The 24,920-nt window shown below is 41.5% G+C and overlaps 1 protein-coding gene across 1 annotated transcript in view; it reads left to right on the top strand.

Moving 5' to 3' along the window:
• The window catches only part of SLCO4A1 (solute carrier organic anion transporter family member 4A1), a 79,801-nt gene that overhangs the window by 41,688 nt on the left and 13,193 nt on the right, over nt 1-24,920 (top strand). Inside the window, exons 2-5 of the mRNA XM_089518470.1 lie at nt 1,518-2,518; nt 8,896-8,986; nt 14,019-14,140; nt 20,616-20,727. Of these exons, the coding sequence (XP_089374596.1) occupies nt 1,699-2,518; nt 8,896-8,986; nt 14,019-14,140; nt 20,616-20,727 (1,145 nt within the window). The 5' untranslated portion in view covers nt 1,518-1,698. The remainder of the gene's footprint in view (nt 1-1,517; nt 2,519-8,895; nt 8,987-14,018; nt 14,141-20,615; nt 20,728-24,920) is intronic.

The raw sequence follows: 24,920 nt of genomic DNA, 5'->3' as shown, positions 1-24,920 counted from the left end.
TCTCTTTTGGCTATAGGGGAATGAGTCTCTTGTTTCTAGTTCTACCGTTATCTATGTGTAGAGGCCAGCTAGAGTCTGAACCTGACACCTTCTATTTATTAATTTTTTTACATTTATTCATCTTATGTGAAGTCGAAGGCTTTCATGGCCGGCATCCATTGTTTTTTGTGGGTTTTTCAGGCTATGTGGCCATGTTCTAGAAGGATTTATTCCTGATGTTTCACCAGCATCTGTGGCTGGCATCTTCAGAGATGATTCATCTTATGTTTCTGGTATCTTACATTTGTTTTCCCTCTTTCTGGACCTACTCCTGATACGAGCATACAGTGAAAGATAGAAATGGCAACAGTGGACAGAAGGGATATATTGAAAGGTTTCAGAAACTGCTATGATTATTTTAAAATGTAAAATATCATCACAAACACTGAAAATGCTCATAAGAACCAACAAGAGAATGTGTCTATAAAAAATGACCATATGTGACTTTGGAATATTTTGTTTTAGAATGATAAATAAAGCGTTTAAGACAAGGCATTCATATAGCCCTCCCTGCAATAAATACATACATATATATACAGTAGAGTCTCGATTATCCGACGTAAACTGGCAGTCCCACAGGTCGGATAGCCAAAAATGTTGGATAATCCGGAGGGTCATAGGAAAAGCCTAGCAATCACTATGGAAAGCCTTGAATCGCTATGAAAAGCCTTCCAATCATTATAAAAATAGAAATTGCAAAAAAATTTTGCTTGGAGCCCTTTCCGGCTGGGGGCGTGGCAAGGGCTCTAAGCCACGCCCACTGACCTATCCGACGTCGGATAATCCGGAATGTCAGATTACTGATAATCTGATAATCGGATAATCGAGACTCTACTGTGTGTGTGTGTGTGTGTGTGTGTGTGTGTGTATACATATATATGAAAGACAAGGTGTTCATAGCCCTCCATGCAATATATATACAGCATAATCCTCATGTGCAAAATGTTGTTGCTGTGACAGTTGCAATATTGGCAGTCATGTAATGTCACAGATTCCTCCTCTCCCCATGCCCACCTTGCTATTCCCAAGCAGCCTGGTTTAATGTATTTTTTCTATTTCTTTTCTTTTTAAGCTTTAGAAGAATTCTGAAATTGCATTAATATAGTTATATACATGTGTATGTATAGGCAGGCATGCTGTGCTGTGTAGAGCATAGGGCAGGGGGCAGACAGGTGGGTTAAGGAGGAGTCTGGAAGAGAGCATGATTGCAGATGCAGCCCCAGTAGTGCAATTGACAAGATGTGCAATAATGGCTGCTGACAAACTGGTATGTTTCTTTTTTTTTTTTTTAACAAGCACAACTGTGTAAAGAATGGGGCTTGTGTGATAATGTACCTGATTTAGTTACACAACATTACCATTCCATGTTGCTTAACATAATGCATAAATCCACAGGCAGATGTTTACATTACACAACTTCAGCAGAGGATCCTGGCCAAAATATGATCTGCTAATTCTTGATGTTATTTTATTTACAGAATGAAGTGGCTCAGGATCTCTTCTTTGCCCAACTACTCATCCACACATTTATGACAAATTCTCTCCTCCAAAAAACCGAAGATAATCCACTGTTGCAAGGACACCAAACCAATCTTAGAGTGGGAAAAGGGATACAGAGAAGGAGAAAGAAAGCATAACACACTAGTTAGCTCCTCTTTGATGGAAATGCCTCACAAGTTGGTGGGAGAAAATGGCTTCAATTGTACCCAGAAACTTATTTTTTCAAACACATCCAACTCAATGGAGAACAGCCTTCCTTTTGATACACCCAGCCCCAAGGAATCTTGTGATACCCCTCTGAGCAATGGCACTTTCTACTCCAATGCAAACAGCCCTTCGGACTCTTGCGTTAAGCCCCTCTGTGACATGATATCAGAAAATGACAACCACTTCAATGCAGGAATTAAATATGTCTCCTCGGAAGGAGAAGCTCTTGTGTGCGGGTGGGGCGGCTTCACTCCAAATTGTTTACAGTTCTTCAATAAACCCAAAGGAGTCTTGTTCTTCCTTTGTGTGGCTTCTTTCCTCCAGGGAATGACAGTGAATGGTTTCATTAATACAGTCATCACCTCAATAGAGAGGCGATTCGACCTGCAGAGCTACGAAAGCGGGCTGATCGCCAGCTCCTACGACATTGCCGCCTGCGTGTGCTTGACATTTGTCAGTTACTTTGGGGGCAATGGGCATAAACCACGGTGGCTTGGGTGGGGCGTCTTGATCATGGGGATTGGGTCCATTGTCTTTGCACTGCCCCAGTTCACCACCAGCCAATATGAAGTACACTTCTCAGAGGACCTGGGCATGTGCTCCTCCAATCAGAGCATGAGATGCTCAGAGAGTGTCTCCAGCCTCTCGAATTACCGCTTTGTCTTCATGCTTGGACAGTTCCTACATGGAATTGGAGCGACGCCACTTTATACCCTTGGAGTGACATATTTGGATGAAAATGTCAAGTCCAACTATTCCCCTGTATATATTGGTAAGTTATCACGACTGATCCTGTTCTCGTTTCTCTCCATCTTTACCAGTATTTTCAACTACAAAAAAGATAGGTTAGTGGTATAGCAGATCCTGATTATGAGCACATAATCCCAATTACAGTTGGTCCTCTATATTCATGGGGGTTAGGAGCACAGCCTGCCCTGTGAAAGTGAGAAAACACAAATATAAATAAATATAAATACATTGTGAATGCTATTTTTTTTAATCCAATGGAATATTTCTCTAGGAGTCTCTGAGTCCACCAATGGACTCTATGAACAACGTCTGGTGGAGGTGGACCATAGAATTTTGCTGGAGAACCCAGTGATTACTAGAGAGAATATATTAACCACATCTGCAAATCATCAAATTCCCCAATAGGAAAACCAATGAATGTAGGAGGCTAACTACATATTGAATTACACATTGTTACATAATTTGCTGTATATAACTTTATTGACATCTGAGGTAGCACATGCTCCTCACCAGAGCTCATAGACCAGTGGTTCTCAACCTTCCTAATGGTGTGACCCTTTATTATAGTTCCTCATGTTGTGGTGTCCCCCAGCCATAAAATTATTTTCAATGCTATTTGCAAATATGTGTTTTCTGATGGTCTTAGGTGATCCCTATGAAAGGGTCATTCAACCCCCAAAGGGGTCCCGACCCACAGGTTGGGAACCACTGTCATAGACCATCCTAATATACATGTATGTATGCTATTCAATATGTTCCCATGACCCCTAAAGGGCACATGGGATTAATTCTGTACTGTTTATGCTGCCCCCAAACTGTTTTAAGCCCCTGAATATGAGATCTTTTTCCAAAACCTGAAAGTCACTTGCTTTTGGGAAAGAGCACCCAGGTATTAAACAGCCCAGAGGCCCAAAATATATGAGAGGTCATTGGGGCATTTTGTATTTTTTTTAAAAAAAATTCAAAATATAGACCTGATTTCTACAAAACTGTTGCAGGTTTTGCATACCCATGTTTCAGAAAGTGCCTCTTTAACTGCTCTGGAGCATCCTGTCCAGGAAAGTTAAACTGGCCTAGCATCCTTCCCCCAGATGGGAGAAACCTTTTCATACAGATGGACTTGACAGCCAACAAGATATTGATAAATAGGCTTTCTTCCAAGTGGCTGTTGCAATCTCTTCAATCTGATATTTTTTTGTAAAAAAATGTACATTAATATTTGAAGCCAAAACCGATTTGCTACAGGAAAACCATTAAACGAGTGAGCTTAACATAGGAATTGATTTACCATTCAATGCAGGGGTAGGCAACCTGCGGCCCGTGGGCCGGATGCGGCCCGGCAAGGCCTTGGGACCGGCCCCAGCCCGTTCCTGCTGCCGATTGCCGCCGGGGCCTTAGGGGGGCAATTGTCTATAGAAGCCTCAGAAACATGCATTTATATTAACATTTTTTTAAAATCAGCAAATTTTTTCGCTTGTCCTCCATTTTTTTTTAAAAAAAGTGTCTTCCATTTGAAAATTTTGTCCTACATTTGTCCTGGTTTATTTATATATTTAATTTTTTTTAAAAAAAATATTTAATTATTTATTTTTTGGCTTCGGCCCCCCAGTTGTCTGAGGGACAGCAACCCGGCCCCCGGTTCAAAAAGGTTGCCTACCCTTGATTCAATGAGTGAATGGTAAACCAATTAAATGAATCTACTCTTGTTTGGACTAGCAGTTGGATTTAAGCCGTGTTTTGATTGTATTTTCAATTCAGCTTTTTTTTTTTTTTTTTTTTTTTGTGAGCCACTTTGAGTCCCATTTGGGGCACAAGCTTGGACTATAAATCTAATAAATAAATAATTCATAACAATATTCTGCATTACTTGTACCATATGTTAGGACTCAGTAGAACCCCAAAGTTCTTAGGTTTGTTCACTGGAACTTCCGCTGAAGGTTATATAAACAGAGGTTTAATGTACAAACAGTCCACATAATTTCAAAAATTAAATTGGATTAAAAAGTAGAATTTATAATTTAGATCAAAGAAAACAAGGACTAAAGATCAACAGTAGCATGATAAATGTCATTCCATTACTCAGTGAAATTATCCTATTGATGTCAATAATGAACTCTTGATGGAATACTCCTTATTTTAGCACAGTTGCAGTAGTCCATCTTATAGAGTTCCAAATGGACCAAGACATCTTGGAAAAGTTACTTGTTTGAACCACAGCTCAATGCCAGCTGAGTATTCTGGAAGTTATGGTCCAAAAACTAACCTTTGCAAGCTTTGATCATCAAAGTATTTTGGTGATCATTTCTTTTCTTCCATCACTACATGGACTTCTCTGTTGCATTTATAAGGTGCAAAGCTCTTCAGGCTCTTCCTTGCATTTATCCTCAGAACATTCCTATGAGGTAGGATCCTTCTAATGTTTACTGTATGTTCTCTTGTAAAATCAAATTGTGTGTAATCTGTGGGTTGAATGGATATACAGAACTCATTCATGACCCAGTCAAGTCAGATACTATACCATCTTGATCATATAATACAGCTGCCTGCATTTTTGGATAGAGAACCAATGTCGTGTACTAGTTTCAGCATTGAGTTACAACTGGAGTACAGAATTCAAATCCCAGATTGGGCATGGAAATTTACTGAGTGACCCTGGGCAAGTCACACTCTCTCAGCCTCAGAGGAAGGCAGTGGTAAATCCCCTCTGAACAAATCTTGCCAAGAAAACCCTGTGTTTAGGTTCGCCTTAGTCACCCTAAGTTGGAAATGACTTGAAGAAACACAATAACATTTTTAGGTGTTCCTTGGGACTGATACTGTGGGAAATGTCATGATGAGATTTCACACTTCAGAATGTACCACTACATCTCTCCTGGGAAAAGCTTCCCAATTCACTTTGAAATGGGAGAAATCTCAATAGATTCCTCCTCACCTTCTTCTCCTACTCCACCTAGAATCAATTTTTGAATCATGAAACAACACAGAGGCTAAATCCAGTGGACTCAATGGATTAGCACCAACAGTAGCACTCAGGCCTGTGTTAAGGATCACAACATCAAGACCACCCTAGCCATCATGGTCAGTGGTCATGCAGTCTGGTGGGCTGTGGGAATTGTGGTCCAAAACTAGTACTTTTCCCATGCTCTGACTGTGGGGAGGGAGTTAGCAGGCAATGGCCAGGTCGGATCCTTGCAAGGTGGATGGGTTGTCCATGTAAAAGCAACATGGAATCAATTGGCTTGATGACAAGGGGAGAATTACCTGCTTTTGTGACTATCTCTCTGTTAGGATTCAAAACAGCAAAAAGTCCCCCAAAAAATTACCAACAAGATTTAAATGCAGGTTATTTGTGTAGAGGTCCTGCAGTGCTCTAAACTGCCTGGGACATTCTTGCAGAGATTTACTGAAAGAGGGTGGCACATGCCAGATAATTCCTACTCTGCTGGTTGATGTGAGTGCCCTGCAAGATGTAAAATAACCTGTGTTCCCTCTGTCTCCACAGGGAAATGAACACCTGAACCTTACAGTCTTGCCACACACAGCTCTTTAGTTTTCTCAATTAATTACACTTTGCACAAAAGGGAACATTAGTCACAGATGTAGCTATTAGGCAGCTTGAGTGCTGAAAAGGTGCATCACACAGGGTTGTTAATACCTTCCCCCTCTAATACTAACATCTGCCTCCACTTTCATTCAGCCAGCACAAAAGGTTCCACCTCCATTTTCTGTGTATAGAAGGAACCCTGTGTTGTATTTAGGCACAGTGTGTGCTTTGTCCACTTAGGAACAACCTAGCCTTGATCACTACCCTCTCCCTTGGACTAGATGAAGCCCTGCTATAGGCCTGTATTGTAAACCCTGTCCAGAAACTCATAAAAACATTAATTTAATAATAAACATTTCTGGGAATGGAAAGAACCCCTTGAATTTGCCTTATCAAAAAAACAGCAGGTTGAGCAAGTACACCTGATCACAACTTTGGCCCTTATAGTGAGGTGCATGGTTTTTCTATTTAAATTATACAGTGGAACCCTTGGTATCTGCTGGGGTTTGGTTTCAGGATCCACCCATCCCCATGAATACCAAAAATCCCTGGATACTTGCGTCCCATTAAATACAATGCTGTTGTAAAATGGTGTCCCTTATATAAAATGGCAAAATCAAGGTTTGCTGTATGATTTTTTTTAAAAAATATATATTCTCAAGCCATGGAGGATTGAATCTCTGGATGCAAAATCTGTGAATACAAAGGGCTGAATGCAGCATTTTTTTTCCCAAAATTTGTATCTATCCATTTAAACTGGCATGTAATTAAATGCAAATTAGTGTCATTTTCTCTCCTCTGCTTTTGGTGACTTGTGAGTGGGCATGCTAATATCTATGTGGCCTCCTCAGGAACAAAACAAATTCCAAATCCACAGATAAATCCTTTTACTACAGGGATGGGAATTGTTTAGTCTTCCCAATGCTGCTGGACTCCAACTCCCAGCATTCCTTACCATTAACTATGGTGGCTAAGGCTGCTAGGACTTGCAGTCGAACAACATCTGGAAGGCTGTGCTTTTCCCAGCTCTGCTTTATTAAAAGCAACTATGGCTGTTCAATAGCGTGTCCTTCATCAGTCTAGGTGATTTTTTAAAAAGTGGGGGAAGGAGCATGAAAGTCCAAAACTTAGGTTTTATGTTTAAGCCATGAGATCCATAACTAACTAGATTCCAGAATGGATAATGCAAGCTTGATGAGTCACTGGGATGTTTATAAGTATTATATGATGTCTAGCAATGCCTGAGATATGTCATTGCTTAACTTGGAAGGGTTTAATACTTACAAAATTATTGGGAAAATCCAGGCAAAGCTTACACTGGCACAACACAAACAACTGAAACGATTAGTTTATCTTGGTTTAGACCTACTTCACATCTTCAGTTCTTGACATGATAATGGTGTGGTTAATGTTGCCATCAAATCTTGTACAGAAATAAAGCTGAGTTCCAATTAGAGTAGTTAATGAAGTACTTGAGTTTACCTATGCGTTGACTCATCTTTCAACAATTCACTGAGAAACAGGATTCTAGACCTTGTACATTCTGACAATTCTGGCCTTTTCTCTAGAGAAGGGAAGGACTGTGCACCCTGTTTATCCTTCCTTCCTGGAGACCATACCAGCCACATATGCACAATCAGAATTCCTTCTTCTCTCTGCCTTCTCCTTGCCAGTCTTGGGACTTGAATGCTGCCAGAGTAGAGAAAGGACACAGAACTGCATTATGTGCTGATGTTGGATCCCAGCCAATGTGTCCTGCCCAATCCTGAATACCCCGGGGGGGACTGAAGCATCTCTTCTAACACATTCTGGGTGCATCTAAACTGTAGACATAATGCAGTTGGACACCACTTTAACTGCCATGGCACCATCTTAAGGAATCCTGGGATTTGTAGTTTTGTGCGGAACCAGTACACTTTGGCAGAGAAGGCTGAAGGCCTTGTAAAACTACAAAACCAAGGATTCCACAGGATGGAGCTAGAGCACTTAAAGTGTTGTCAAACTGCATTATTTCTACAGTGTAGATGTACCCATTGTAGCTGATCAAGCAACACACAAGTCACAGCTGTGGACTTAGCAAATGCCTCAAGCAAGAAAAATGATGTCCTGTTGCCCTGTTTTGCTGTGCACCTTCAAATCATTTCCAACTTTTGGAGACGTTAAAGCGAAACTGTCATGGGTCCTCTTAGTGAGGCTTGTTCAGAGGGGGGTTGCCTTTACTTGAGGCTGAGCAAGTGGCTTTCCACAGCTGAACAGGGATTTAATAGTCCAGACTACTACACCATGCTGGCTCTCTGTTGGCCTATAATATCCTCTTATATCAGACAATGGGGGACACCAGCTAACTGGGAGACAGATGCCCACTGTCTTTGGCTTGGCCAGCAGTTCTTCCTGAATCAAGCTTTGAAGTGCTATTGCTACAGCTATTACAAGATGATGATGATGATGATTACAATAGGATGGTGCTGCTTCCCTTCATGATTGAGTACTGACAGTCATTTTAGCCAAGCTAAGATGCATGGTGACATAATTATATCATTATTAGAATCCATAGATTACTCAGGGACAGTCTAGGCCGTGAGGCTGAAGAAAGTCACAAAGGGCAAAAATTCTCATGGCTTGCACTTATGCTGAAGAATCACATAAAAATAACTTTCCCTTTGTTCTACAGACTCAGGTGTATGAATATCTGCTGTTTGCAGAATGCAACAGATCAGAACATGGAAACACTGAGAGCATAACAGCTATGACTAATTTATTCCGTATATATCTGAAAGCACAGTTTAAGTATACAGACTTTGCATTTTGCACTTTGCATTTTTCCAAACATCAATCTTGATGTCTTTCATTTTCAGCCATTTTCTACACTGCTGCCATATTGGGTCCTGCAGCTGGTTATCTGGTTGGAGGAGTCTTTCTAAATATTTACACTGAAATTGGGAGACAGTAAGTTAACCACTTTTTATTTTCCCTTCTTACAGCAATTTTGTGTTAACACGTCTGTCTTTCTTTCTTTTTTTCTTTCTAGCATCAATGTACTTATATCATGCTACAGTTGTCTATTATTGTACTTCATGTGTGAAAAAGTTACAGGCGATATATTTTATATTTTCTTTTCTTTTTTGTACCTTTCCTACTTCAGCCATGCCTACTTTGCATTTGGCTTTGCTCGCATCTGGAATGCAAACCCTAAGATAATTCCCAAACTGCCCTCAGGCTCTCCCCAAATTATTTATGAATTTATTTATTTAATTTGTATCCAACCTTTCTGCCAAGATGGGATTCAAGGTGGCTTACAATAATTTAGAAAGGATCAAGCTAAAACTTTAATATGTAAGTGTTAAAACAAAGAATTAAGCAACAGTTTTATTTTTAAAAGAATAATTTAAAATAGTTAAAACATTTTTCAAACATAATTTCAATAAAATATATATTTTTAAATCCATATCTTTACCATGATGGTGAAGTCTATGATCAGAGGCTCCTTGTGTTTGCCCAATGGTGGCTGATGACCTCCGTATCAATGAGGCAAGGCATCTGCTCTGTGTTTTATTCCAAATTTTAAAAGTGCTGTCCATTGTGTTGAACCTATTTGAGACATAGAATTCTGAACCTTGAATAGTTCCTTTGAAGTCTGGATTAAAATCCAGACTGGATTTGCTCCCCCACTTACATGGGCACCACCAGCCATGACTACTGGCTGTAGTTCCATCTCTTGTCCAAGGACGTATCAGCCTCAGAAATTAAGCAGTTTGACACTACTTTAACTATCATGACTCTGTCCTACAGAACCCTGGGATTTGTAGTTTGGTAAGGTTCCAGAGCTCTCTGACAGACCAGGCCGAATATCTCACAAAAGTACAAACCGACAACTCTACAGGATGGAAATATAACACTTAAAGTGGTGTTAAATTGCTTTATTTCTGCAATGTGGAAGGCCAGTAGGTGATAATTGTAGATTGGCCAATTCAAGGCCCCTGCTGTTCCTTCTTTTAGCTTTAAACATCAGTTTAAAGGCTTTCAAAGATAGGACACTTTTAAATAGACCTCTGGCAGCCCTTCCAACAGAGGCATGCCTTCTGTAAAGTAGGACACAGGGCCAACCATTATGTAGCCGGTGCAGTTGTTGTGGATTCCTAAATATTAACAGTGGACTCACAACACTCTGGATAGCAAAAGGAGTCCACAGCTCTGAAGGAGAGCCCATGATTTTAGTGCAAAAGGTTGCATGTGAAGTCCTTGGTATTCCCTTTTGGCATGGATATTAAAAAAATCTGCTTTAACCCCTGGAGAATTATGGCCAGTCAAAGTAGATATAGTGGGATAATGGTTTTACGTAGCACAAGCATAAATGAGTAAATCCAATTACTAGTCCCAGCTAAAACACATCCACTGAATCAACTGCCAAATGGCAAATTCGGCAGTTCTGTAAATCTCATTGATCCATTAGATTTACACTAGTTGGAACTAAGAGTTGAAGTCCATGTGGCTCTCCAGATGTTGCTGGACTGCTTATTCCATTGGCCCTAGCCAGCATAACCAATTGTGAGAGGTCATAAGAGTCAGAATTGAGTTATAGTGGCAGTGTCATAAGGTCCCCATCTTTGATCTAGTATGTTCAAACAGCAGGTTCACTTTCTATCCAGAACTTTAATGACGAATAAGGATATTTTAAAGGTTCAACCAAGAGGAACAGACATAATTAGGAAAAACAACAATTGTGACTCTGCAGATTTCACACTACATCCTGTTTTTGAAAGGATCTGTTACATGTCTGGCCCACCTGCTGCATACCGAATGATTATTGTAGTCAGCAAATGCAATATATTATGTATTTGTGTTTATGTATATGCATACCAAAGGTACAGAACCTTTGGCTGAAAAGAATGAAAGACTGACCTGTGTGTATAACATTGCCAAAGTTTACAGAAGGTATTTTTTCTTTTAAAACAATTGTCACAAAGAGTCCCTTTTTGTACTTTAATCTTGAACAAAATCTTTAATCTTAAATTAATTTAAAAAACTAAGCTTGCAATTTAACTTTGAATCCCAGAATGGGCCTTAGAGCTTTGAGGTGAGCCCCCTCTAGTCTCTGCCCTTCCTTGTCCTCCTCCCCACAAATGAAATGAGAAATGTTAATCCTACCATAGGGTTGATGCAGAATTCCATCAGAAGTGCTGTTCATGCTAAGCTTTGTGAGCAAAGTGGTATTATGAAGTTTAGGAAGACTTGCTGGAGTCCAGGGCTCTTCCATACCACTTTGCTACCTTTGATGGATCCAGCAGATACACGCAAGTCAAGATGACACTAACCAAAGCCATAGGGCTTGGTGAATTCCATACCGGTGGAGTAGTTAATTTGCCTTGGATTTAAGCCTAGATCAGTGGTTCCCAAACTTTGGTCATTCAGATGTTTTGGATTTCATCTCCCAGAATTCCTGATTGTTGACCAAACTGGTTGGGACTTCTGGAAGTTGAAGTCCAAAACACTTGGAGAACGAAACTTTAGGAACTTCTGGCCTTCTTTGTAAGGGTGGCATGCAAGCCACTGAGCCCATTTTAGCACTGGGTTCAACAGCCTTCAACAGTTCCCCTAAAGTTTGGATTAAAATCTAGGGTGGATTCAGTGCCCCACTGTTATGGAAGCAACCAGCTCCTGTTGACCCAAACTGAAAGAAAATAGTTTAGCACATGCAACAGAAAAGCTTGTACATTCGACCCTTGTTTTACATGGGGGATCCATTCCAGACCCCACCACACCTGTGTAAAGCAAATTTTGTGCATGGTCAAGCCCCATTTAGGTGAATGGGGCTTGCTCTCATGGGCGGCACAGGACGCATGCCACAGGCACATGTGCCATTCATCTAAATGGGGCTTTCCATCCACATAACCTCAAGTCTGTGTATAGGGCAGTCTGGCTGTAATATCAGTTGATATGGGCTATATATTAGAGGAATGCAATAGCAAACCACCTGAGTATTCATTGTCTAGGACAATCCTATGAAATTTGTGGGGTTGACATAAGTCAACAGACAACATGAAAGCACACACAAGTAAACAGCAACAACAAAAATCCTTCTTTCCATCCCAAGCAGTAAAAATGCAACTAAGTATTAACTAAGGCCCTATACATACTGCCTGTGGGCAGATTTGGGGCGCAGCATCTTGACAACGCACATCCTGACTCTACCCCCAGGATGCCATGATGCTGTGCACCGCTCCAGATGGTGCACGGCATCATGGCGTGCCTCTGGCACTGCGTCCATATGACAGAGCGCTGAAGGGGCACCATACAGCTGCGCAGCTGCAGCTGTGGCACTCTTTGGAGGGCACAAAAAGAAGCCACTTTTTGCAGCCTCCAAAGGCCGGGTCTGGGCCGCGGTGTTGCCAGGGTCCTGATCCAGCTAAAGAAGGGGCATGTAGGGGAATTCAAGTTTCCTAAGGCTTCAGCCCTTGGTAAGGAAACAAAAATATCAAAACTATCAAAGCCAAGCCTGTTAGGGTCTAGCTTGTAAATCAGCAGAGCAGCAGAAACGTTCTTTTGTCTTAAGATGCTTCTATAAGAACTGAGGCTGACACAAATAGCTTGTAGTTTAAAAAACAAAACTTTACTAATGGCTTAAATCTACATATACATGGAAGCTACATCCTAACCTATCTGGTGAATAGTTTAGTTAAAAGAAGAAGTTTGTATCTCACCATCTTTCTGAGGAAAGTTGAGTGAGCATGGTGATGGAGAGACCAGAGATGTAGCCAGGATTTTAGGAAGGGGGGGTCCAGACTAAGTGCCACCATTATAATGGGGCTTGGGTGCAGCGGCGCAGCAGCACACACCATTCATTTTTCTAATGGAAGGGGGGGGGGGTCCGGACCCCAAGATCCTCCCCCTTGGCTACGTCCCTGGAGAGACCGAAGGGAAAGCAGGAGAGATCTATTGTGTGAGAGAACTTCCTAAGGAAGTCACTTAGATCACATGATCTGTTTACCAACTTACAAAGGTATTTATTGCCCCTGTAATTTAGCAGGACCAAATGGCATGCAAATAGAGGTGGAAGACAGTAGAGATGCATGCAGGAAAATCCTATCTATCTGAGGAAGGGGAAAGAGAATGCAATGATTTTCCAACAGGGCAGCTGTGTGCTGCCCCTTAAGGACTGTATGTACAGCTCCTAAATTAACTAAAACTTTGCTGTCCTTCTGTGATACCCAAAATGTTTGACTTTGCTCCACTGGATCCAATGGCTATGAAACAGGTATGACTCCTCAGTATGACTGAGGGAAGTGTGAAGGCTGCAAAAGCCTCTGGGATGGGGGAATTACTTTGCCCACTCTGGTTGAGTGTTTTGTATTCATTTTTTTTTACCTTTTCCACAGCTCTCATTTTGTGAGAAACACTCACAAATAATTTGTAGCAAAGTGTAAACCACAGGTCATATGCAGCCACGAGGGCCCTCTTTGGGGGCCTCCAGCACCCCTGAGGATCAGGAAAATGCTCTAAAACGCTCTCTAGGTGGGATGGGGAACATTTTGACCATGTTTTGGGTCCACCCCAGGCCAAGAGAGGCCTCTTTTTTGGAACAGGAAGTGTCCCCAAAACATGGTGAAATATCCTCCTGGTCCCCTAGAGGGCATTTGGAAACACAACAAATGTTTTTTTGCTGGTGCAGGTGTGGTGGGGTCCCTCCATCTCTGGGGAGCTAATATGGCCCCTCTCCTTACATAGCTGCCCACCCCTGAACTAAAGGAAAATGGCTGGCTACGTCTTTGCTGCTTCCCCCATTACTCACCAACATGGCAATGTCCAAATGGGGAAGGTGGGTTGAGTGATTCTGGCTTTTGCAAAACTCCATAGTAACTCACTAACAGGAAGTTAGCTGGTGTGTAGTTTGCCTCTGAGTGATATTCATATGCGAGAAGATCAGGGGGTACCCTTTGTAAACTGATTTCTATCCATTTCTCCTTCTGTCTTTTACTTCCAGAATTGATCTGACCCCAGACAATACTCTATGGATTGGAGCTTGGTGGATAGGATTCTTGGGTGCTGGGGCTGGTTCCCTTTTGATTGCGATTCCCATCTTGGGTTACCCACATCGCCTGCCAGGTATGTCAAGTATGTTCAAACCAAACTTATTCACACAGCGATCCATGTCTTCTCTGAGAGGTTGCGGCTGCGGGGGGGGGGGGGGAGCAAGTGACAGAGACTCCTACACCACTTCCAGGTTAGGTTTGGGAAGGAGTATTACTCAGTGGTAGAGCACATGGTTTGGATATTGAAGGTCTCCCGTTTAGATCCCTGGAATATTTAATTTAGAAGATTGAAGGTAGAATCTGCACAGATGCTCTTGGTCAGAGCAGACAAAGCAAGTGTACACGGGCAGCTTTTTAAAGTTATTAGAAGCGTGGTCAGATTAATCGGTTCTTTGGAGCAGAGCTAGACTGATCAGTGAAGGTGAGGACAAGGGTTAAGTTAACTTGATCAGAGCTTGACAAAGTTTCTTTTTTTCTTTTTACTACAAATTTGAAAAACCCTGGGATCCACACTTTGACAACTGAACAAGGTTCCTGCCACACAGCTATGAGCATTGATTTCTAATTTGCTATTACAGAGATTTTTGGATTATTAGAGAAATCCATTACTGAGTCCAGCAGGATAAGCATTATATGGCCAAGTACAAATAAAAACACGATGGAAACAATACACTGAATAATTATATAAAAGAGATGAAAAGATGACAGATTTGTTCAAAGAAGAAGCATTTGAAGATGAACCCACAATTTTAGAAAATACCATGGAAGCTAAGCACTCCAGGCACTTTGTGGTGGGGGGGGGGGGGGGGCTGGAATCACCAGGAACAGTTGTCATACCAGTAGAGTTGCTTCAAGCTGCAGAGACAGAATCTGCTCTAGCTCTAACTAAAATTTGTCAGTAAGTATGAAATATATATATAAAAAATGGCCCACAGTTTGGAAACACTCAATATACATTCCAGTCCTCAGAAAGGGGATACCAGGGATTACAGTAACCACAGGAACATTGCATTAATCTCCCATGCAAGCAAAGTGATACTCAAAATTATACCACTGTTCTGGTTGATGGAACTTTACTGTACCTTTTCCTCATCCTTGGTCTATCAACAACTAGCGGAAATCCATAGCATCTCATAATCCCTACTGAGACCCAGAGGTTGGAGGGGTTGGAAGCATCATAGAATCATAGAGTCATGATGAGGGCCATCTGTTCCAACCCCCTACCATACAGGAATGCACATCTAAAGCCCTCCTGAAAAATGCTCATCCATTCTTTCTTTAAGGACCTCCAAAACAGGAGAGTCCACCACTCTCCAAGACAGTTTATTCCACTTTCAAACAGGTCTTACAGTAAAGAAATTCTTCCTAATGGAATATCTTTTCTTGTAATTTGAATCCGTTGATTCATGTTCTAGTGTCTGGAGCTGCAGAAAACAAACATGCTCTATCTTCTACACGATATCCCTTCAGATATTTCAAGATGGTGGTCCTGTCACCTCTCAGTCTTCTCCAAGATAAACGTAGACAACTCCTGGCTTATGTCATTTGTCAGAAGGCTTGGCTTTCAGACCTTAAACACTTTGGTCTCCCTTCTCTGGGCCTTTTTTCAGCTTCTTGATATCCTTTTTCAACTGTGGTGCCCAGAAACTCATTTATAGAACAGTCTGGCACTGCCATACCCTTTACTGTATCATTCAACACTCTGTCGGGCTCAAGAAACCATCCTCATGCTGGGCTATTTCCATATGGGAGGGAGTGAAAAAAGACAACACAAATTCTCTCCCACATATTTCCCTCCTCTGGTGCCTTTGCATGGGCCTTTTCTTCATTTGAGTTTGTTTTCTATTTTTGTACACCTCCCTTTCTGCCTTTCAGGCCTTTAATTGTAAGACAAACACTTTGATACATGGTGGATTTTGCCCAATGGCACTTGCAGCATGAAGACTTTGTTTGCCAACTCTTTTGGGCTCATTCTGCACCCACCCTGATTGTATATATTAATAATTTATTAATGAGCATCTTAAGAGGCCAGAAGCTGCGCCAAAGCTGCACTCCTGTCCTTAGGACTGGAGTATTGCTTTGGCGCAGCTTCTGGCCTCTTAGGATGCATGCATCATTTAAACAGCTTACCTCCAAACTGACCTGAAGCAGCTTTATTTTGGCCTGTCTATTCAGGCCCATAGCTACTTTTTAAAATTGTCACCGTAGTGGTAACTAGCGTCTTTTGTCAGAACTTGGAGGTTTTGTTCTTATGTGCCTTTAAATTGACACCAGTCCTATCCTAGGGTTTTCTTTGTGAGATTTATCCAAAGGAGGTTTGCCACTGCCTTCCTCTTAGGCTGAGAGAGTGTTACTTGCTCAAGGTCACCAGGGGGCTTGCCATAACTGATCAGGGGTTTGACCCCTACATTTTCAGAGTTCTAGTCCCATGTCAAAACCACTACACCTGCTGGCTGTCTTTGAAACTACAGTTGTAAGCAATTCACTTTTAAAATAGCTTCCAAAGCTCTGTAACATTACTCCCCCTTTTTTGTCTGCTTACTTCATTCTCTTTTGCATCATACATTTTCTGCATTTTCATTGGCCAAACAAAGGTATCATTGTTTTGTGGATCTTGAAAGTTATTGTACTTTGCTTTATGACCAACACTGCTAGCCCTGAATATGTTTCCTTCTCTTTTGTAAACCAGATGCCTAGCAGCTTATCTTGGCCTGCTAAAGCTGGCAGCAGGGGAAGTCTTCACAAAGTGAGGCCAAAAGGCTAACTAGTGCGAGTGAATGCCAGGGAGACTGCAAATGAAAAATGAGACTAGTTCAAAAGAGTAATTGGTCCATTTGCAGGACTGTTGATCACTTAGAAATGGTGTCAACAGAAAGGTTAACCAATTAGGCCTAACTTTATGGATCAGTCTGATTCTGAAGAGCTTTAACTTTTGGCTGGCTCTTTCCCTTTGTATACCTAAAAGAGGTATCCGAGAAAAAAGACAATATATCAAAGGAAGAGAACTACCTTCTTCCTGAGGACAGCTTGGTAGGTGTGTGGAGATTGCATTTCACAGATAAAATCCAGGACATATGTGGCCAAGCAACATCAGAGTGTAAATGTCATTAATGAAGAAGAATGCAGAAGCTAGGAAAGGGGGCCACAACAGTTTGCTTTTGCCCATCTACTGGAAAGGACAAGATTCCACCTTCTTCTCTCCTCTCCTTCCTTGAGTTAACTGAGAGCTATTTTTGCACTTTGAACTCAGTTTGCACAAAGCAAAATAAGTGGAGGACAAAGGGAGAAAGCCGGAGGAGGAGAGAAAAACTAGGACATTTTAAAAGGTGCTGAAAAGTGGGATGATGAAAGATTAATCGGGATTGTGCTTTCTGAAATAACAGTTGGAGCGTGTGAGATTTCCCTGGCTGACAACCATTCTGTTCCATTCATTCACATTTGTCAGCTGGCCTCACATCTATATTTGTGTGTGGTCACTGATTGGTTTTCTTTCTATGGGTCAATGTTCTGTGATTATTATTATTTTAAATCTCCATCCCGGTCTAATCCAAGCCAATTTTCATGCTCTTATAAATCTTAGAAATGTTATTGAGCTGGCCAACAGCCATAAAACAGGATCATCTCAGTGCTTAATAAAGAACTGGGATTAATTTGGGAATTGGAGGTGCCAACTCATGAAAGCATTATTCCCACACCAGCTTTTCTGAAAGGAAAGGTGCTAACATGGACACAAAATGGGGTAGCCCCATAAAACACATCAAGGGAATAAAGCATTGGGAAGAAAGTTCATTGAGAATCCAGCATTATCTCTCTCTCTCTCTCTCTCTCTCTCTCTATATATATATATATATATATGTATATATATATATATATATATATAGAGAGAGAGAGAGAGAGGGGGGGGGGAGGAAAATAATAAATAGTGGAAGGATAAACACTTTTTTTCAGTGAAATGATAAATCCAAATTAGAGAAATGCTTATTAAATTCTTCTCTGCTGAATGTATGCCCAAATATTGTGATTCTCTGATGGTCCATATTTCTGACACTTTTTATGGATGGTCAGAGAATTCAAAGATATAGCCATGTTAGTCTGTAGAATCAGTATATAGAGAAACCTTGTAGCACCTTTGAGACTAACTGAAAGAAAGAAGTTGGCAGCATGAGCTTTCATAGACTTCAATCTAAACTTCCCCAGATGCTTTTTATGGACAGTCACTGATGTATTAGTAAAGCACTATTCTTCTGTTTGATTTATGGATTTCTATCAGACCTTCAATTTTTGCTTTTGATTGCTTTATGACATTGTGTTTTGCTGTTGTTTTTGGATGTGCTCTGAATTAATATGTACTGATAACTGAGAGAAGCAGTGTAGAAAGAAGAAACTGGAAACTGTGGTAAACTAAATACTAAACAAATTAACTTAGGCCCATTACACACGGGCAAAATGTGGCGTGGCGGCGGCAGTACTAGGGTTAGGGAGTGCGCACCATGCAGACGCTCCCTAACCCTAGTATGTGTTCCGTACGTCAAAATGGCAGCGCCCTGTACACATGGGCACTGCCATTTTGAAGTGACAAATGCTTAGCATCCACATGTCGTGGCGCTCTTGTGACGTCACAAGTGTGCCATTTGCGCACTTGGGCATCGCAAGCGCAACGCAAAAAGAACCCGCTTTTTGCGGGTTCTTTTTCCACCAATGGGAAACACGCAGTTTATCCACTGCAGCTTCCCGCCGGCGGAAAAGGAGGCACTGGCAGACTGCCCTTTTTAGGCGGTCTGTATCCCGCCTTAATTTGCTTTTAGAAGCTCAAGCAAAAGAAAAATGGAATGGAAGTCAGGGCAGAGGCTAGTGTTGCCAGATCAGACGTATCCCAGATCATGAGATTTTAGGACCCACACTTGAGATCTAGAGAAGGAATGACTCCCTTGTGATGTCACGGGGGAAGGTCCAGGTGATGTTACAAAAATGGTATCATGGAGGCAGGACCTGGTGATGCAATTAAGCATGATACGTGGAGCATCAAAGTTAGTTTAATTGTTTTTTCCCCAAAGAGGAATGTGTGTGTGCATGTGCATTCAAGTCAGCTGTCAACCCATGGTGACATCATGGTGGCCCTGGTGGCGCAGTGGTTAAATGCCTGTACTGCAGCCATTCACTCAAAACCACAAGGTTGTGAGTTCAAGACCTGCAAAAGGGCCCAAGCTTGACTCAGGCTTGCATCCTTCCGAGGTCGCTAAAATGAGTACCCAGACTGTTGGGGGCAAATTAGCTTACTTGCTAATTAGCTTACTTGCTGTTCATTGCTATAATCTTTGGAACAGTGGTATATAAATAAAACAAATTATTATTATTATTATTATTATTATTATTATTATTTCATAGAGTTTTCTTAGACAAGGAATACTCAGAGATTGTTTTGCTAGTTTCTTCCTCTGAAATATGCCCTACAGCACCTGGTATGCATTGATGATTCATACATATGAATATGTTTCATGGCAATGCTCATGCCTTAAAAGGTCTTCCCCCTTGCCCTTAGAACCACAAAAGCGGAGCCAAGCCCTGAAAGACAGGACCAGGCCCTGAGATTTGGGAACCCTAGCAGAGCCAACCCACAGAACAATGATCAAATGAAGAGGCAGATTGCTTACTCTAACCGAGGTACACCATTCAATAACTTGAATGTCTAGTTTCAAATCTGGAAAGAGGCCTTTGCAGAAATATACTCCATGTGTCCACTATAAGAGATGGGGTACCTTGGACCCTGAGGACAAATCTGGCTTTCTGGTCATCACATTCTCTGGTCTTCCACAGATAGCCACCCCGGGGTACAATTGTTTCATGGTTTCAAATCTTCCCATTCCAAAAAGTTAAGGGGTAGCCTGCAGCCTCCTTCAGGTGCACCGGACCAGGACTGTGGCAACTGCTCATCATGGCCCCAATCCAGCCTTTTTAGGGCACAAAAATGAATTGCAAAAAGCAGCTCCTTTTTGCGCCCTGGAAAGGGCACGATAGCCATGGTGCCATGGCTTGAAGGTGCTCTTTTGGTGCTGCATCATGTGGCTGCAGTGCCAGAGGAGCACCGTAACATATCATGACACCCCAGGGACAGAGCTGGAGCATGCGTCATGTAGACGCTCTGAGAATATCTTTCATACTGAATTAGGGCCTCTTTGCTGTTGACTTAATACATGGAAATGGAATAGGGTTATACTCCAGTTACAATGTGCCTGTTGGTTTTCCCCTTCCTCTTGACTTTTACACCTCAAGCAGGGAGATTATGCATTAAAGGTTTTAGCTCCTCAATCATCCCATGCACAGCTGCTGCTGAAAGCACAAAAACCACAAGTTGGAAGTGGGAAGCACACTGACTTTTGAGATACAGGCATGGCATTGTTTTCCATGCCTTTCCCCCCACCACACTCACACACACACACAATATGAATGAATGGGTGCAGAGCATTTCTGGTTGCTTTTTGACGTGAACATTAATTTTCTGGTCATATCAGGGACAAAACTGACTTTTGTCACAAACCATGTAATTTCAGGATCCCAACGCTACATTGTCATGAGGGTTTCGGAAGCCCATCAGCTGAAAGATGGCAGTCAAAAAACAGCTTCAGATCCTGATTTTGGAAAGACGGTTAAAGACCTCCCACTGTGAGAACTTCTCCTTGTGTCTTCTTCTCAACATAGAGAGATCTATGTTGAAACTGTCTCTCTCTGTCTCTGTGTGTTTGGAATGAAATGAAAATATATGAACTTTTAATATCTTTATTCATAACTCAGAAATATCATTGTTCCAGCTACCAGGAATGCATTCATTCACAATTTCCATCTTGGGACTAAGGCTGCTGCTACACTGCTGAATTTATGCAGTTCAACACTGCTTTAACTGTCATGACTCTATCCTGTGGAATTCTGGGATTTGTGATTTATTCTGAGAACTCTCTGACAGAGCTCTCTGACAAAGGCGCCTAAATATCTCATAAAATGATAAGTCGCAGAATTAAATGGCACTGGGTTAAGGCGGCTAAAGTGGTGTCAAACTGCATCAATTGTGCAATGTAGATGTACCCCAGGGGATACCAAAGTTGAAGAGAAGCTGAAAAAAAAAAAAACCTTGAAAAGCTTATTTTTTTGCATGTCAACTCTGAACATCCTCAAGCCTACCATGGCTGTGCTGGCTTGGGGATTCTGGGAGTTGTGATCCAGAAAGTTAAATCTTCTAATCTTTGACTTCAGGTAATAGGGCTAGAATGAGCCATAATGCCTCCATCATAATAACATCAGCTAAAATCATGCCACATGGACAAGTCAAGATGAAACCAGATGTTTAGAAAATGCTATTTTTAAATTTGTGGGACAATCTTTGAAGTCATGCTTGCTGTCTGATATAACATTAAGTATATTCATGCACATTGATTCCAAGAGAGCTTAAGCCTGTGCTGGATTGTGACCTGCATGTATTGGTTGCCAGGAGACAGGTATGATTTATGCATGGTAGTATATGGAAGACATTTCTGCCTTGTTCTTGAGTGGAATTCTTAACTGTATGCCACTTTCCAAAATTATGCTTCAGTTCTTCCCCGGAGGAAATTAAATTCAAATACAGAGTGTTAGTGCCCATTAGGAAATGGCCAAGACTAACCCAGTAAGGATGTGAAAAAACTTGAGTAGTAAAATATAGTGGTCTAAATGCAGTTCTGAGGTTTGCATTATTTGTTGTTGTTGTTAATATCCAGCTTTTCTCCCAATATGGGACTCAAAGCAGCTAAGTTATTGGCCTCATGACTTTGTGTTCCTGTGTGGCATGGGGCTGGACTGGATGGCCCTTGTACTCTCTTCCAAATCTATGATTCTAATTACCTAAACGTTAAGTTAGCACTTGGATAATTTCCATTAATTCAATTACTATGCAGTTGGCCCTTCACATTTGTGGCTTTGACTTTGCGGAGTTGATTATTTGCAGATTTGATTAATATATTTTCGCTAAGAATCTCTGCATCCTCCAGTGTACCACTGCCAGAGGTTGACCATAGAATCACACTGGAAGACCTAGAGATTCCTAGAGAAAACACTTCTCTAGGCATTTGTAGGTCCTTCTGTGGTCAAATTCTGCTGGACGTTGGCCATAAAGTTATGCTGGAGGACCTAGAGATCCCTAGAGAGGTGTTCTCTCAAGTTAAAAAAAATGTTTTTTTTAATCTGTGGTTTTGCCATGTTCAAGGGGGTCCTGCATCCCTAACTCCAGGGAATTGGAAGGCCCATGGTACTCCAGGGGTTTGCAAGATGTGGCCTCCAGGACCCCCCAGTGGTCAAGTTCCCCTTCTTTTTTTCTGACTGTCCTCTGAGGGTACGGGAGCCCTATGGAAAAAAGAGCTGATCTTTTTCATTTGCATGGAAGGACAACAAATCCCATGGTGCTGGACAAATTTTGATGGGGTGGCTCTTGAGTGTCAAGACATGCAACCTTTGGGAATATTCTTTATAAACTGAGTACATTGTAGAGAAACAGCTATCCCTGCTGGGCAGCAATGCAATGAAGGTTTTCCAGGAATCCATTTCCTGTCTCCAGTCTGTGTGTTCTTTATTTTACAGTGATTAATTCCAGTCTGTAGCAAAAGGACATTACTTTGACTTTTGGTTTTGAGTGCCAAAATATCCAAGACTAGAACTGCAGGTTGCTTGAGGACAAAAGATTATGTAAGGAATTCAGTGTACTGCTTCTTTAAGGGAGAATCCTAGAAGACCTTAGTGATGGCAGGCAACCTTGTTAGTTTTGGGTCTGAACCTAGTAGGAGTATTTGAGTCTGTGGCCAGGATGATCCTGGGCCTATTTGGGCCTAGAAACCAAGCAATATATGTTCAGTTAGTTGTGATGTTCTTTTATAGCAAGAGGTGTTCAAGATGTGTTTTAATAAAAGTTCCAAAAGATTTTAATTAATAATGGGCAAACATCTCTTTTGCCATGATATATCTGATCCCCATTTATGGTTGTGAAAGCTGGCAGTGAGTAAAATTGATAGGAAGAAAATAAACTCATTTGAAATGGGGTGCTGGAGGAGATAGGGATATCACGGGCTGCCCAAAAGACAAATAAATGGTCTAAGGGGCTAAACAGACCAGCATTAGACACCGTCATGGGGGTATGGTGTACGCACGCCGGTCACCCCCACACTGCCTCCACACCAGCATCAATCCATGCACCCAACCTCATGGTGGAGGGTGTCACGGTGATTTATTGGTGCAGCATTTAGACACACTCTACCAATGGAGGACCGAAAAGCCTCCGTGGCAAGGGTGCCTTTTTGCTGGCACTAAAAGGAGCGGCATTTTGCCACAAAGCACCAGATCGGGGCCATAGTGTGAGGTTGCTGCAGCCCTGATCTAGTGCTGAAAGGGGCAGCAGGATGCCACTCCAAAGGGGTGGTCTCTCGAGCCTCCAAGAGCAAATCAACCCTGAACTCTCACCATAAGTCAGAATGACCAAACTGAGGCTATTGTACATTTTAAGGGGTACGTGGTTTGAGTCCAGGTTAACTACAGGATCCCTGTTCCCATATAATCCATCCCATACACTCAGATCTTCTCAAGGACATTTACTTTAGTCAGACAGGACCAGGCTAGCAACTATTAATCAGAGGACTTTTTCATCAGCCATCCCCAAATCATGGAATGACCTATGGAAGGAAATTTGACAGCTATCTCCATTTAAAACAACATTAAAGACCAATCTCTTCCAGCATGTCTATCCAGATGTTTTATAGATTACAAGTTAATTGTCTTTAATATGTATGCTTTTTACACTGATGTTATGCTCTTTTAATGGATGATGTATGTTTAATTGGTGTTCATGTTTTTAACTGTGTTATGTGTCTATTTGTTGCTGTATTTTAATATTTTGTTCCCCACTTTGATCCATAGAAAGAGACATGTAGGAAATAAATATTATTATAATCATTATCATCATAATCTTTTGCCTGGAATGTTACCTGGATCTGTTTGACCAGCTTCCCAGAAATGTCTTCCTTTCTTAAGAGCTTCTGGGCAGGTGGAGCTTGGAAACTTCAAATGGCTTCAAATAATTATGTATTTCAAGGCAGGGCAGAACACAGCTGAGGTTTTCAACATGAATGCCTGAAACAACAGTGCCTTGACTCAGTATCATTATTGTTTACCTCACTAACTCACAAGTTAGCATCAGAACCTAGCAGGAATATTTGGGTCCTGCAACCCTTGCCAGAATGATATTGGGCTTATTTAGTTTGCTGGCAAGCAGGAAGTCTTCCTCAGGCTGGAGTTGTGTTGTTGATTTCATTGCTGAAAGGGTGGAGGCGAAAACTTCCATAAACTGGTGTATTTAAGAGATTCATCCCAGTAGAGATCCTCTTGGATATTTATAAATTTCACTGGTCTTAATAAAGGGACAGATGATTGGGACCATCTTGGCTCCCCAGGGGCCATTTTTGTACCCAGGGGAAAGGATCACAGCTGGAACCATTTTCTGAATATAAATATTCAAACACTCACCACATGTTAGATATGGTGAAATATCTTTTGGCACCTATCCTGCTGAGGGCTTATGCATGCCTTATGTCATCTGCATGCTGTTGTTTAATAATTTGTGCCAATATTTCCCTTGGTACTAAGGGCAAGCTAACTGTTCTATCAGTCTGTGGTGCTTTCTTTAAAAACAGGAATTGTGTTCACCATGATCTATTCTTCTCATACAACACCATTTAAATGCTCATATAGCTGATATAAGTTCTGTAAGGAGAGCAGAGAAGAGAGTAAGGGATGGAGTTCCAATGGTGTAGTACCATTGTTTTCCTCAATATGGAGCACTGCAG

Source organism: Sceloporus occidentalis, unplaced genomic scaffold (genome assembly GCF_023333645.1).
Source record: "Sceloporus occidentalis isolate IW3139 unplaced genomic scaffold, rSceOcc1.0.p SCAF_3, whole genome shotgun sequence".
NCBI classification, from domain to species: Eukaryota; Metazoa; Chordata; class Lepidosauria; order Squamata; family Phrynosomatidae; genus Sceloporus; species Sceloporus occidentalis.
Note: the sequence above shows the minus strand (reverse complement) of the source record. Positions and strands in the feature narration are given on the sequence as shown.